This window comes from Musa acuminata, chromosome BXJ1-8 (genome assembly GCF_036884655.1).
Source record: "Musa acuminata AAA Group cultivar baxijiao chromosome BXJ1-8, Cavendish_Baxijiao_AAA, whole genome shotgun sequence".
Classification (NCBI taxonomy): domain Eukaryota; kingdom Viridiplantae; phylum Streptophyta; class Magnoliopsida; order Zingiberales; family Musaceae; genus Musa; species Musa acuminata.
The window spans coordinates 28,809,211-28,824,820 of record NC_088334.1 but is presented as its reverse complement, the minus strand read 5'-3'; the positions used below and the strand labels follow the sequence as shown (position 1 = coordinate 28,824,820).

Below are 15,610 nucleotides of genomic sequence, written 5' to 3'. Positions count from 1 at the left end.
TTGATTGGAAAGCCATGACAATGATTTTAAACAAACCGCATACAGAGCTATAATGCCCGAGCTGATCAAATTGGACAGGAACTACTCTTAAGACATGCTATAACCATGTGCTATATTTTTCGTGAAGAATTATTTGTTTTCCTTTTTTACGTAATAGAATAGAATAATTAGGCAACTTCAGGTCACAGCAAACACTGAAAAGAACCTTGCATGACTGATTCAATTGCAGCATTTGGAATAAGAAGGCCAACAATACGCTGACTATCTGTTGTAGTCTCCAAGCGCACAACACGTAACCTTCTATGACTTTGGCGGACCTGCTCAAATAAACAACAATAAGTACCAAATGAAAAATGAAAAAGTTGATGGAAGTCCAATAAGATGCTCATGTTTTCCCCAAATTTTGTAACAGAGAATATGTCAATAACTTATGGTTGAAGAAAGAAACCAAAGCATATTTTTCATATGTAAGAAAAATTGTCATACGGCAAAGCAAACTAGTGTGTGCAAAGAACTCGTTTCTTTCACCAAAAGAATAAAATTTCCAGAAAGGAATTAGAATTGAATGCTTCCCATTTTCAGTTTTTATATACCTTTCAAAAATAGATAGCAGAGGAAACGATTTTGTGCAGTCTGAGGTTCATCTTTGCATAGGTCAATCATCTTCAAGCATGTTTATTATACAACTTTACTCCATTATTAAGATATACTCTGAGTTGACTAATAAAGTAACATCAGTATTGTGGTTTCGCAAAAGACCTAGATATTGATAAGAATTACATTGGTGAAGTAACATATTGGAAGTACTTTATCCCTTGTGACTAGTATTTCATGGACTCTTGCATCGTCAACCATGAGCCATGACAGTTGTATCCAGCTCCATGAGTTGGATGCATCAGATTTTTGTAATTATAGGACTCGAATTTTCATCGATTAACAAGATTATGACTCTAAGCTTCTTATGAACTTAAACTTCTAATATTTTACATTCTCATAACATCACATGTTTTTTTAATATCCATCTTCTTGCCTCCAATATCTTCATTCTCCTTGCTGGATTGAACACTTGGATATGTCTCTATTGTATTCTCATGTTCCTGTCCATGGAACCCTTCCCGTGACAGATGGGCCATGTAATTGGTAGAAGAATATAAACATAATGGTTCAATAAAGAAATAACCTAATATATGCAGAAGGCCAGGTTGAAACAATGTCATGCCAAAGAAGACCAATCATGGTCAAAATAAAGAGTTCTATGTTCAGGACACATACTGCTCTGACAGGATCTTGGTTACAGACTGCCATACACCAAGGGTATTAACTTAACAATAACAATCATGATACACCAGTGGAATACCCTATCACAAGTTTTATAGCGACAGATCTAGGTAAGTAAAACATGGACAACGATAACTTTTCTCTCAAGTACTTCTCCTGATTATTATTTACTTTTCCTACATTCTTTTTTTTTCTATGTATTTTGCTTGAGCCTGTTACACCATGGTATATACTAGACACAAAGATCTGAGAGCCGACACCTAGACTTGAATCCTTGGTCACCATGATCGGATATCATGAATGTTTTTCTTATTGCAACTCTGTAATTAAGGTAATACCGCCAATGATGATCCCAAACTCATGAAAAAAGTGAAGCATTGTATTGAGTCATTGACAATCAATGTAAAACTATGCCAGATTTCAGGAATATCCATCTTAACCATTTTTAGTAAACGGCTACGTTGTTATCCAAAAGTGACAAGTTTATCTTCGCTGTTCAGGTGAACCAAAGTGCAAAAGGTGACCTGAGGTCGTCAAAAGTGACCCATCACATGAGTATATCGATGCAGCGCACAATAGGTAAGGGTTATTATATTGTTCAGGATAAATGCAAATAAAGTAGTATAAGACTAGAGGATTAGGTTAACAACTTGGAATATAGGAACATTATTATGAAATTGATGATTTATAATGATTAGAAGAACAATTAACATAATTTTCTTACAAAAGATTTAATGAATAGGCAATCTGGAGATATCAATAAGTTGGATAGACAAGAAATCAAAATATATAAAAATCTTAGATCTGGGATTGATTATACAACACGATGAACAAATCGATGAAGCTATTGCTCATAGAGTAAGATTTAAATGGTTAAAGCAGAAAGGGACTCAGAAAGAGTTTTGTGTGATCTCTGGGTCTCTTTTAGATTAAAGGTAAATTCATAGTTATTTACACCAGTAATACTTTATGGATCCGACTGTCAAGAAACAACATAGTATGTTGTTAAAATGAGAATGTCGAGGATATATGGAATTACTAGGTCAGAAAATGAAATGTTCTTATTTGTGAACAATTAAATTCTGATAGCTCTAATAGAGAATAAAATGAAGAATTATTTCTATGGTATAGACATATACTTAGAACTATAATTAGAAGAGGTAAGATAATTAGTCTTAGTGGGTAGAGGATGAACTAAGAAGGCTTCATTAAAAACTATAAATAAGGATAATACATATAGATATGTAGTAAGCCTTATAAATGCTATTATTTGAAGTAGTGTTGTCAAAAGCAAGGAATGCCATACCATCTGAAATGGTGCAAAATGGGCGTTATGCATCGGTCCACCAACTGTGCGATACACAGACTATCTTGTTTCAAGTGGTACTTAAAGAACAGGTCATGTTTCGGTCATTACAGGTGATGTATCGATCGATACAATCAAAACCCATGTTGTATTGGTCGCTATGGATTAGTATCAATTAGAATTTGACTGATACCAATTGATACTGATCCAAATTGGGTCAAGTTTGGACCCAACAGTCAAATTGACCATAGGGGCCTCTTTTGGGCTTTAAATCCCCTTTCTCCCCTCTTTCACTCACTCTCAATCACTTTCCCATTCTCAGTCTCTTTCTCTCTTTCTCACACTCCCACTTGTGATTTAAGTTCCTAACCGGCGGTTAATGGTAATCAAGCTATTGATTTCGATAAGAGGGATTTAAAACTTTAATTCAAATCTAACTAACGATAATTAATATCATTTTAATTGGTTTAGGCCCAATTTTGGATCATTAGGTGTAATTTAGCCCAATTAGGGTTATTAGAAAGAAAAATTCACGCTCATGATGATAACCTAGAATTTCTATTCATTTATACCTTGTACAAACTTTATTATTATTTAAATGCAAAAAATATTAAATTAGAATAGAAAATCATAAAAAGAATTTTTTGAATTTTTATTTTTTTGGCTTTTTGTTGAAAACTGATGCGTTGATCAACATACCAACATGTGGTAAGCCATTATTGGTGAATACATACCAGGTCAGCCTAGGACCAATAACATCGATCAGTACGAGACACCAAGGTTTCAAAATGCATGAGACACGTAGCTCTCGCCCAAGCGAAATGAGGCACTCGTCGATATAAGAATTATAAAATATATAATTAAGGAGAAAAACTATCATGAAGATAAAAATTACACAATACATGAGCTTCATATTATTTCATATTCAAAATATTACAAAGACATTTAGTAACATTCATCCAAACCTCAAGAAAACATTAAAGCAAAGTTTGTCGTACTGTTCGGTACCACTTGATATAGGCGGTACATACTGATAAGAGACCAGTATGGGTGGTACATCGATACGCCCTACCATGTGTCAGTACATTTGATATGGCTTAGTACAACTTTGTACATACCATACCGACAACTGATCAGTACACCAGTACAAAGCGATAAGGCGAACCATGCATTAAAGTACTACATTATTCAAATCTAACAATGAAAATAACAAAGCAAAAGAATGTTAACATAGAAAGTCCAAAGATTTTATCAAGAAAATCAATGATCATCGAGGTCCACTTCATCATCCGCATTTGAATCATCCTCTCCATCACATGATTTATATTCGTCGGACTCTTTGTTCATCTTTATCAGAATAAAATTCCTCCTCTTCTAATTGTTGCAAGGCTTTTGCACTCATCTTTGTTTTTGCAAGTTATCTTATGTGCTTATTTCTCCAACACCTGATGCTCTTACTATATCTTCTAATGTCAATCATTATTAAAATAAGATCATCTTCGGTATTTAGTATGTTACAACGCATTTGTCTAAACGATCGTTCATTTCAATCACTAATGTCATCTACTGAAATGGATTACTGCTATTTCGCAAATTATAATGAGTCTTGAATGCTTGATAATACATTATATAAGCAAGAATATATCTTCGATGCTCCAACTGATTTCTTTTCTTTGTATGAATATGTCATATGAATTGTAGTTCTCATTAGTTGCATTAATATATAAAAAAGAATACTTACATTCTCAATGACACTTCAATTTCGCTCGTAACCCACAATGCTACAAGTCAAATCTTGATAGCTAATTGTTATAAATTTAGGGTCGAATTTCCAAATAAGCTCCATCACTCAACTGCAAATTTATATTTTAACTATTAATAACAACAAATGTTAAGATGTACCATGTATCCAATGCACTTATATAACCATTGATAACTTCTACATCGAGCTCCATGGATGAGTTCTTATAAAAAAATTATAAGTTCAAATAGTATTATGCTATATATAATGGAAGATGAAGCTAACATTTTTTATCATTTATCTATAGTTACAAAGATATCCTTAAATATTTCAACCAAGGTTTGTCGTATCGTACCATACCAGCGTTTCGACCCAGGCTCAGTACGGTACGGTACCGGTGTACCGGGCGGTACATCAGGGCATACCGAGTGGTACACCCTGGTGTACCGAACAATTTTATATTTTTCATACTGTAGCAGTGCTACAGTATAGTACTGTAGCACTGTAGCGGTATCGGACAGTCCGCGTACCGGTAACCTATCGGACCGGTACGTATCGTCCGGTACGGGCGGTACGCTTCGGTATGGCAGACCTTGATCTTAACATTTCCACCAAAAGACTTTTGCAATGTTTCTTTGGCTCTATCCATAAACCTATAAAGATATCCTATTGTCAACTTTTTCTCATTATTTGCAAGCTGAGGAACTCTAACATGAAGGCTTATTACAGCCATATGATTCCAAAACAACGACATCAAAATGATAACGCTTGCCCTTTTGTGTCATCAACATGTTATAAGATTATGCTTTTACCTATGAATACTTTACAATGTGAGATATGTTATGGTAAAGTGAGTGACACCAAATCTCACCCATCTCTTCTCACATCATATTCAAGTCTTCCAATGTGTTTGTATATAAGGCCAACAACAAAAATAGCCTCTCTAAAATCTTGATTTATTAATTTTTCCAATACCATCTAACATTAGGTCTCTAAAATTTTTCTAATATCCTCTAACATTAGATCATTAAAACAAGCCACGCATAGAGTCCAATATAAATATGGTTTTTTTTTTGCCTAAAATAATTTGCTAAACAAGAGTAAAACAAAATTGATATGTATCTAAATACATAAAAATAATATAGTTAAAATCAAGGATCATAATTTCGTATCATACCGAAGTTTCGAGCATAGCTTAGTATGGTACGGTACAAAGTATATATATATATATATATATATATATAAGTTAAGAAAAAAAAAGTGATGTCCCTTTTTCTGCCCGCGTGAGGAGAAGAAACCGAGGTTTCCTTCTCCCCACACAAAAAAGGGCAACGAGGCGACGTCGCCACCTCGACGACACTCCATTTCTTCTCCCCGTGACGTCGCTGGACGCAGATGAGAAGTCGCCAACGAGCCGAGGCCTCGTCGCCTCAGACGAGGAGGCGACATCTCATCTGCGGCGTCCAACGAGGGAGGGTGGCGATGGATCGAGATCATCGAGGGTGAGCAACGTCGGATCTCCAGGTTCTCCCTTTTCTTCTCCCTCTTCTTTCTTCTCCCTCGACTCTCCCTCGGCTAATACCACCCGGTAGCAAATGACGACGGTCGAAATCGATCGTCATCGACCAATTTAGGGTGGTAAAACAAGGCAAAAGCAGCCCCAATCGACGGTACCGCCCGATAGCGGGCAGTCCGCATATCGATCTACTAGCGGACCAGTACGTACTGCCCGGTACGGGTCATATTATTCGAAATTAAAATCCTTGATTAAAACATTCAAGAAAAAAAACATACAAGCTACAACATACTTGTTTGATTATGATTATGAATTGAATAACATTTTACTCTTCAATCTTCTCAACAAACAGGTCAAGTAATGAAATGTCTTTCTCTCCAAATTTGATGAAAGCATATGCATTAATATACTATACATTCATGGTTCCTAATGAACAATTGACCAAAAGGTATAAGACTACTTCATCTCCTACCGGTCCATGAATATGATGTAATAGAACAGCCATGGTTTGACCATATATCATTATGACCCTTCACCAAACTCTCTGTGTAATCCAACTTGTTTTTTAATAATAAAAATCTTAGCTCATAATAACTTAGAAGCTTCAAGTTAGGAATATATCTTCCAATAGTTTCAAGTTAGAACGATACTTTCCAATAGCTGCTTGATATGAAGCATGTATTGAATCTTTCTACTCCTTTGCCATAGGCATCATTTATATTTGATTGCTTTAACTTAGTTCCTTTTTGGCTCTGCGTGGCTTTCTCTTATTTTTTGGGCTTCTTGGTAACTACTTTCTTTCCTCTTTTGTCAGATTCCCTTTTGCCATAAGTATTTTATCTCTTTCACACCATCTTCATCTTCAGAATCTATCTCCAAGATTCTCATCATCATCATATTATGGTAAATAATCATAGGATTCAACCTTTTGGATCTTTTTCTCGTTCATATATGTCTGTATCTTTTGCATGCATCCGCAGAACACCTTTTGCACGCTGATCGATTTTTGAAGTTCCCTACTTGATGTTGTTTTACAAAAAATATACCACCTCTAGTTGTTTTATTATAAAACATGCAAGTTACAGCATTAGCATCTTTGGATCCTTTAAATAATTAAAAAAAATTATATTTCTATGCAGGATGGTTTTTTGAGTTCTTGCTTATGATTCATCTGTAGTATTAACCTACGGTTGCCATTATTTACCTAAAATTCCAATGACTATCCAAAATACTAGCAATGACAAATTCTGTCAAAATAATTCATAAACTATGACGAACAAAAAGTTAGATATCACTAATACTAATTAACATTACATGGGTAATATCATGGAGACAAAGAAGTAGAGAAGGGGGGTTGGTGCTAGTTGGTAGGGGCATTGAGAGCAGAGGGGGCCGCTAGGCAAAGAAAAAAAAAAAAGAAGACAGAGACTCCTCATTAAAATAATCAAACAAAAATCATGGATATTATAAACAATTCAAAAAATGAACGATATTACACTCTCCCCCCCTCAAAAGAATATTTAGTCCTTTGAATTGTCACACCTCAATCAATGAAAATATGAGGGTAAGAATTCTTTATCTCCTCCTCTAGCTCCCAAGTAGTTTCATCAAGATAATGATGTTTCCAATTCACTTTAACAAGAGGAATGATCCTATTTCTCAGGATCTTTTCTTTTTTATCAATGATCTGAGTGAGTTCTTCCACATAAGATAAGTCTTTATCGATCACAATTGACTCATTCTTAATGATATGGGAGGGATGAGGTATAAACTTTTTGAGCATTGATACATGGAGTACATCATGGATATGATACAAGGATAGTGGAAAGTCAATCCTTTAAGTAACAGAACCAATCCTCTCAATGACCTCAAAAGGTCTAATAAATCTAGGGCTTAACTTCCTTTTCTTCCCAAATCTTGCAGAGATGGATATGGCAAAAGAATGGGAGAAATAGAAGAGGGATTACTGGGAATAGAAGCACATGGGATAGCTGTTGGGTTGCTAGGTGGCGAACGATGGAGATGGTTACCAAAAGCCAAGGAAAGAGGGAAAGCAACACCGAGAGGGATAGAGGAGGGAGGTGCATTGACGAGAGATAAAGAGAGAAAAGAGGGGAGGTACCACCATTCGTGAGAGGGAAGGAGGATCCCTGATCAAGCGAGGAGGTTTCCAGGGCACTACCGTGGGGGGTTAGTTCGAACCAGGGGGTTTAATTAGACCAACATCACTAGAATTGATTGGGTCGAGTTCAAAAAAGCTTTATTTGGTTCAGGCACTTGCATGAGTACCAAGGCTTGAGCTCAAGTGCACAACTAGACTAGACCCAATTGAAGGCACTTGCTCGAACTCAAATCGATTCTCGAGCCTCACCTCGCCTTACTCAGGTCTTCATCTATTAACATCACTTGTTAGAAATGGTAAGATAATTAGTATTAATCGTGCAAGAGATAGAGGATGAACTAAGAAGTCATTATTAACAATGATAAATAAAGATTTTAATGATTTTAATTTAACTAAGGCTATTTCCTTTTATAGAGTATCAAGGCAGCAAAAGATCCATGCTCATAATAATAGTCCTATTTTATAATAAATTACACGACCAATATAATATATCTGTCATCTCTTGCCTAATTCTCAAAACAGGGATTTAATATTAACCATGCCATGTTACTTAGTAGAAAGTCCTATATACTCTTTCTTCTACATAAAATTGCATGCAAATCTTTCACTCACCTAAGTTACTTGGTAGAGCAACAAGTAAATGTAGCTTCACTAGGAGCAACTTTGCAATTACTGCTAAGTGCTAACAACAAATTGTCTACACACCCTAGGAATATTTTAGTTAGAATCAAGTAAATTAATTGCACTGCTTTCTTGTACATCAAATGTGTATGTTCTATTTCTCACATTTAAATTATACGGCAGGATGCTGCCAGTGTAGACTGCAAATCTTTTCTCCTAAGTCAAACTCTGTTACCATGTAGAATGAAGCTGTCAAGAGACCATCAAGGATCATTTTGAGAAGATATGTATGTAGTTGTATATATCAAGGTTTTAATCTGCCAGACCAGTATGATCTTGGTTTATCGGGTGGTACACCACCCTGCACTGCATATAATCAACCAAAAAACAACTAAATATTAATACTGACTGGTAATGGATCACATGGTCAAACACCAGTCTTCTGTCGAATAATACCGGCCAAAAATGCTAAGCACCGACCAACATTTGAAACTTCAGTACATATAATGATGTGTACCTAGGTTGACTTAAATTGCACTGCTGGGAAAAAAAATCTGCGAATGTCGCTACCACTAGTGTAGGTGTATTTAGTCAGCATTAATTGAACTTCTCTTTGGTACAACAAATGCAATAATCATTACATATAGGGCGACATTGCTCACAGCAGACCAGTTGGGAGTTTCTTTAACCCCAAAATATGTTTTGTATACCACCATGGTCTTTAGTACTGTGTCATATATTTGGGTCATTTATGATAGTTAAATATTAGACTAGGACACTCAGATCTAAATATACACGTCATGTGACAATTAATTATGCCAGCTTATGTATATATATCTCTAATGCAACGAATATCAACCTTTTCTCAGAGTTAAAATTTCTTAGACAAATGAATAAACCTATTGACAACTGGATGGAAAATGAAATGACGAAAGCAGGCAAATTTCTTACTTGCTTAGATAAAGCCTTCTCTATAGATCCCCATACAGGAAGAATAAGACCACCCAAAATGTTCACCTCTTGTAACCTCCTCCCAACTGTACAATAATTGCCAAGTTTACATTTGGGCCCATGCATACACTGTCACATGAAAGGATTGGAGTTTAAACATAATGAACAATGTCAGATCCACAAAAATTAAAATGTAAATTGGATAAAGATTTCACAAACTAACATGGACAACTTCACACAACTAAACAATGATAAAAAAAGATGTTCTGTAATCGCACTCCGTATGAGCAGCAATTCATTTGAGGATCTTGAAGCACTTTTGGAACTTGTATTACTTCTGGTGCACACAAACCTTTTAATGTTTAAACTTGAAATTTAAAATTTTAAATAACACTAATTTCTAGCATTATTGTTTGCCTTGTTCAATACAATATCCTTTACTAGCAAAGGAGCATTTAGGTTCAATTACTATATCTTCTAGCTATAAGTTTCAGTTTCAATTCATCCAACTGGCTGTTTCAGTTACATTGTCCAATATTTTTGTTGTACATTTTGCATAATATTCTAATTTGACTAACACCAGCAGACACAGGATCAAATAATTAGATCATAAAGTTATATCAAGTGTGCCAAGAAAGGCACAAGATGTAGCTGATATGGGATGACCCATAGGAGTATATAGGAAGAAATAAAGCACTTCCTAGGTTGAGATAGTTGACCAAAGACAATTAGCATTTAAATGTGATTCATAGATAGTGTTTATGACCAAAGACTATTAGCATTTAAATGTGATTCATAGATAGTTTTTACTACTGCATCTTGTTAATATTAGAAAAATTTCAGATATGATTACCTGGGTAGAAGAAACCTCATACTCATTTTGCCAGCCTTTGCTGGCTTTATCAATCGAAGACAACTTTTTATATTTATTTTTAAGTTCAGCTGCAAACATTTCCCTGAGAAAAGAGCACAACAATAAAATCTAGAACCAATAGAAAACTGTCAAAAAAGAAAATTGGTTTTACTACCATTTAAAATACCTTAGTGCTTCCCCAACAGCAGGACGAAAAATTTTAAAAGTACCTGCACCGGAACTGTTGAGAGAAATACATAAGAAACAGAACTGTCACAAGTGACCACACTTGAGTAAGGAAATAAACAACTGCAGTTCAGCTGAGACATACAAACTCACTTCAGTTCAATTATTTCAAAAATTTTCAGGAGATCTTGCAAACATTCCAAACTTGAAGTTGTATGAGCTATTCATATGTCATGGCCAAACATCTAAATAAGATACACAGATTGAGCATGTCATCAAATTAAAAGAACTTTGGCTTGATTGTTTCATGAGCTATTCATAAATCAAGGACAAATATATCATAAGAAACACAGACTTTAGCATGTTATCAAAGTAAAGAATCTTTTGTTTGTTTGTTTCACATTAGGTGACCAAATATTAGTGAAAACTGAAATTGCACATTTTTTTAATAGCATATCGAGTTCTGCTGCATATATTTCCAAATTGTAGGAAGAGATATATTATGTGTCAAACTCCTGCTGCATCTTCTACTGAATATATTTCCATATTTTAGGAAGAGACACCCCCCTGTCTCAAATATACAAGTTATAAAGAAGTAGCAGGCAGCAGAAGATGATGCTCTTCACATCTGTTGCCCTTTGAGCAGGTCAAGTAGGAAATTTTCATTACAAGATCATTTCATCTTGTTATCAAGTGGATGGATATATTGATTACATAAGTTGCTATGATGATGGATGGTTTGTATCCTAATAGTGTATGCATTTCCTAAAACTTAATTTTGCTGAAGAGCTGTGGGCAGAAGGACCATTTGCAAGTATGTAAGCATGGAAGCTTCAAACATTTTCTAATTATAAAGAAATGCCTAGAGAGAATGCATAAGAACAGGTTTCATATTATTTTAAAGAAATATGCATAAATTGGATGCTTCTTACCACTCAATTTGCAACCTTGTCTTATGGTGTCAAATTCAAAAACAGTTTGTTATAGGCTCGTAGCTTACTCTTCCATGTAGACAGCATACCAATCCATAATTAAGACCATATCAGTGCAGCCAGAGTCAAGGTTGCATAGTCTGTCATGGAGTTAATTCTTATTACCATAAATCACTTAGGAATTATAGTTTATTATTTAAAATTCATTAAAATTAGAATTATTTTATTTTAAATTTCTTATAAATTGTAGTTTAGTATTTAAAATTTCGTAGAAATTATAGATGATTTTCGTTGATACCTTTATCTAATTTCAGAATGTTACATTGAGTTGCCTGTCTCTACAATATAGTTTATTTAGAATTTGGAATGTTAAATGGGAGAATTCCATGCAAAATGCCCCAAGATTTCTAGTTTTCCAAAATCATGTCCTGTTTTGCATTTATTCATGTAAGGCACCTCTTTTACCCGGATGACCAAAATATACCAAGAGAAAAGACCTGTCATTTTCCCACACCAAGCTGTAGGTTGTTTCAGTCATGGTTTGCGTTGCAGGTCCGTACCGGTGTACCAATCAATTGTCGGTATGATACGTACCGAACTAAACCGACGTACCATACGATAGAGCATACCGACAAATTGGTATTTAATGCTCATACCAATCCCTTGTTGAACCGATACATACCACCCGTACCAAGCGGTATGCTACAGTACAATGAACCTTGGTTTCAGTTCGTTCAGCTAAGGTGTCACTAGACTACCTCAAAAGCCACTTATGTGGTTTCTTGGGAATAATATAATTGCTTCATTCTTAGATATTATTGACTCAAAGTACACACAAGAAACCTCCTAATCACAAAGAGTTTACTTGAAGAAGACATGTGAAATTGAACATCATTTAATAAAGTTTTAATCAGTCATAAGATTTTTTAGAAATAATGTAACTGCCTTATCCTTGGGTAATTTTAGCCCAAAATATACCAAATAAATTTCCTTATTGCAAAGACCCTGTAGAAGATCGATAAAATTTGATATCATATTATGAAGATTTATTAAGTTACAAGATTTCTTGAAAACAATTGGTTCCCTCATTCATTAATTTCTTTGTCCGCAAATACACCATCTTCTACAATTAGTTACCTCTATCGCTATGACCCACCCCACAAAAATTGAGTAAATTTGTCTTATTTAGTCATGTTTAAGCCAATTATAAGTTTTTCAGAAAATAGTATAACTGTCATGTTTTCATATTTTTCTATCCAAAAACACATCCAAAGAACTTCCCTATCACTAGGACTGACCTTGAAAAATTTTAGTCAAGTATAGGCCAGTTATAAGGTTTCCTGAAAACAATATTTTTATCCGAAACCTCCTTATTGTTGAACATTTTTGTTTGGAAAAATATACCCAAAGAATATCCTCATTAGGACCTACCCTGTAAAAATTAAGCAAATTTAAGTTTGGCTTAGTGAAGTTTTAAAAAAGGTATACAGTTTCGAATGGTACGCCCAATACGGGCGGTACATACCGGTCCGACGGCATACTGGTACGCGGACTGCTTGCTACCGAGCGGAACGTTTAAAAGCGCCCCATATCGAACAATACGGGATAATATCGGGCGGTAATGGTCCAAATTTCAACCGTTACCGCTCGACACAGCTCAATAACGGTTGATTTCGACCGTTCCTGCTCGGTAATAGTGCTACATTCTCGTACTCTCTTAAACTATCTCAAACTCTTTTCTTCTCATATTTATGCTCACCTAAACTCTACAAAACAACGATTGTGGGAAGATTAAGAAGAAGAACTTTCTAATCAAAAGATATGTAGTCTCTTTCTAATCAACGATTGTGGAAAGATTAAGAAGAAGAACTTTCTAATCAAAAGATATGTAGTCTCTTTCTTTAATTAGAGAGTAATTAAGATCTTTAATATTATGATTAGTGTGTTTAATATTGATTAATTCGAAATTAGATACTTAATACGTCAAATACTCAAATATTTATATTTCATGCATATTAAATATTAAAAAATATTTATGATAGTAAAATAAGTTTAATTAGGTTTTATTAAAGTTATTGAATGCTGCGATTAGTTATTTTAATGATGATTTAATCAAAATTTATTCAATTTTATGTCAATTCAATGTGTTTAATACCTATTAGGGTGTTTGCCATGTTTATAGTGTTGAAAAAAAAGTAATTAATGAAAAATTAACTTTGTTAATAATATAATTAGTGTATCTAATGATGATTTTATCATAATTTGAACTATATTGGATCAAAATTACATATTTAATGTTTCTTTTATGTGTTTGACATATATATGATAGTAAAATAGGTTTAATTAGGTTTTATTAAAGTTATTTAATATTGCGATTAGTCATCCTAATGATGATTTAATTAAAATTTGATCGATTTTATGTCAATTTAGTGTCTTTAATACCTATTAGGGTGTTTGACATTTTTATAGTGTTGAAAGAGAAGTAATTAATAAGTAATTAACTATGTTAATCAGGTGATTAGTGTATCTAATGATGATTTTATCATAATTTGAACCATATTGGATCAAAATTATGTATTTAATGTTCTTTTATGTATGTAACATATTTATGATGATAAAATATGATTAGTTATGTTTTAATAAAATTATTTAATGCTACGATTAGTGATATTTGATCGATATTTGGTCAATTCAATATGTTTATACTTTATAATTTATTTGATTTAAATTTGGTAGGATTATGGCACCAAAAGAACAACCATATAATGATGCATGGGTTCATGCTCGAAAGATAGATGAGAACCATCATCATTAGCAATGTATTTATTATGACTACATTAACAAGGGTGGAGGAATAACTCAAGTGAAAATGCATTTGGCTGGTGGGTATTCTGATATTGCAAAATGCAAGAAGGTTCCGACGGAGATTCGTAAATTATTTCAAAGCAAACTACAACAAGCAAAGGAAGATACGTTAAAAAAGAAGGCAAGAGTTGAAGAAGAATATTATAGGGCTACACAAGAACTAATTTATGATCAGTATGAGGGTTACGATGATCAAGTCGACCCGGATCTCACAGTTGGGATTTGTGCATCATTGGAGCATCAGTATATGATCGATGAAGCAATGAGGCATCGACGACCTGACTCACAATTGGAGCATGGCAATGGTCGTGGAATCCAGAGGCCGGCCAACATGAAGCAACCAACTACTCCTTCTCAGTTAGGCCGAACTAGTAGCATGAGGTATGGTGGACTCCGTGGTTTTATGAGAGGTCTTGGCAAAAGGTCCGCACCAGATATTATTGATATTAATCCGCAAGCCTATCCCCCACAAACGACAAAACATACACAAAAGAAAAAAAAAACGGGATATTGGGAAGGCATTCTCAAAATGGTTCAACTTCCACAAGATTCCAACCAACATAGCCCAAGGTCCATATTATCATAGCATGGTCTCTTTTACTCAAAAGTCTAGCACGGGGATCCAACCTCCAACACCGAGGGAGATTTACGACGTGTACTTAGAGGAGGAGGTGGCAAAACTGAAGGATTGGATCAAATCCTTCAAGAGGCAATAGGACGAATATGGGTGACACCAGTGATTTCAATAGGCGCTCGGGTGAGGCGAGGCCCGAACGCCTCACTTCATGTCCAAGCGCCTCCCTTCAAAGAGGCGCCGTTTGGGCGCTCGCCAGAGCGCCGGGCGCTTAGGGCAAGCGCCTGGGATAAACCAGGTGACCGAACTAGATTTTTAGGTCTGGTTAGTCTTCGGTGCTTTAGTTGGTTCAATCGAACCAACTAAATCACCGATATTAGGCTCCCACTCGCGATTTCCCCGACTTCCCCAACCCTAACACTCGCGATTTTGCTGCCAAGATTTCTTCTCCGTTGTAGCTACTCTCTGTTGCCGCTGCCACTGTCGCTGCTCGCCACTACTGTCGCTACTCGCCGCTACCACAATCGATGCTCGCCGACTGCTCGCCGCTGTTGTTGTCGCTTGTCACTACTATCGTCGCTCGCCTCTCCCGCTGCTCTCGTTGTCGCTCGCCACTCCCGCTGCCGCTCGCAGCTTCTGCTCCCACTCCCATTGTCGCTCGTCAC

At 35.3% G+C, this 15,610-nt stretch overlaps 1 protein-coding gene across 2 annotated transcripts in view; it reads right to left on the bottom strand.

Annotated features, from left to right (window-relative positions):
• LOC135584102 (protein FORGETTER 1-like) overlaps positions 1–15,610 on the bottom strand; it is a 99,109-nt gene that overhangs the window by 433 nt on the left and 83,066 nt on the right. For both annotated transcript variants that reach the window (XM_065079382.1, XM_065079383.1), the window contains exons 28-31: positions 10,576–10,629; positions 10,389–10,491; positions 9,536–9,664; positions 206–317 (exon numbers count right to left, since the gene is read on the bottom strand). In XM_065079382.1, coding sequence (XP_064935454.1) covers positions 206–317; positions 9,536–9,664; positions 10,389–10,491; positions 10,576–10,629 — 398 coding nt within the window. The remainder of the gene's footprint in view (positions 1–205; positions 318–9,535; positions 9,665–10,388; positions 10,492–10,575; positions 10,630–15,610) is intronic.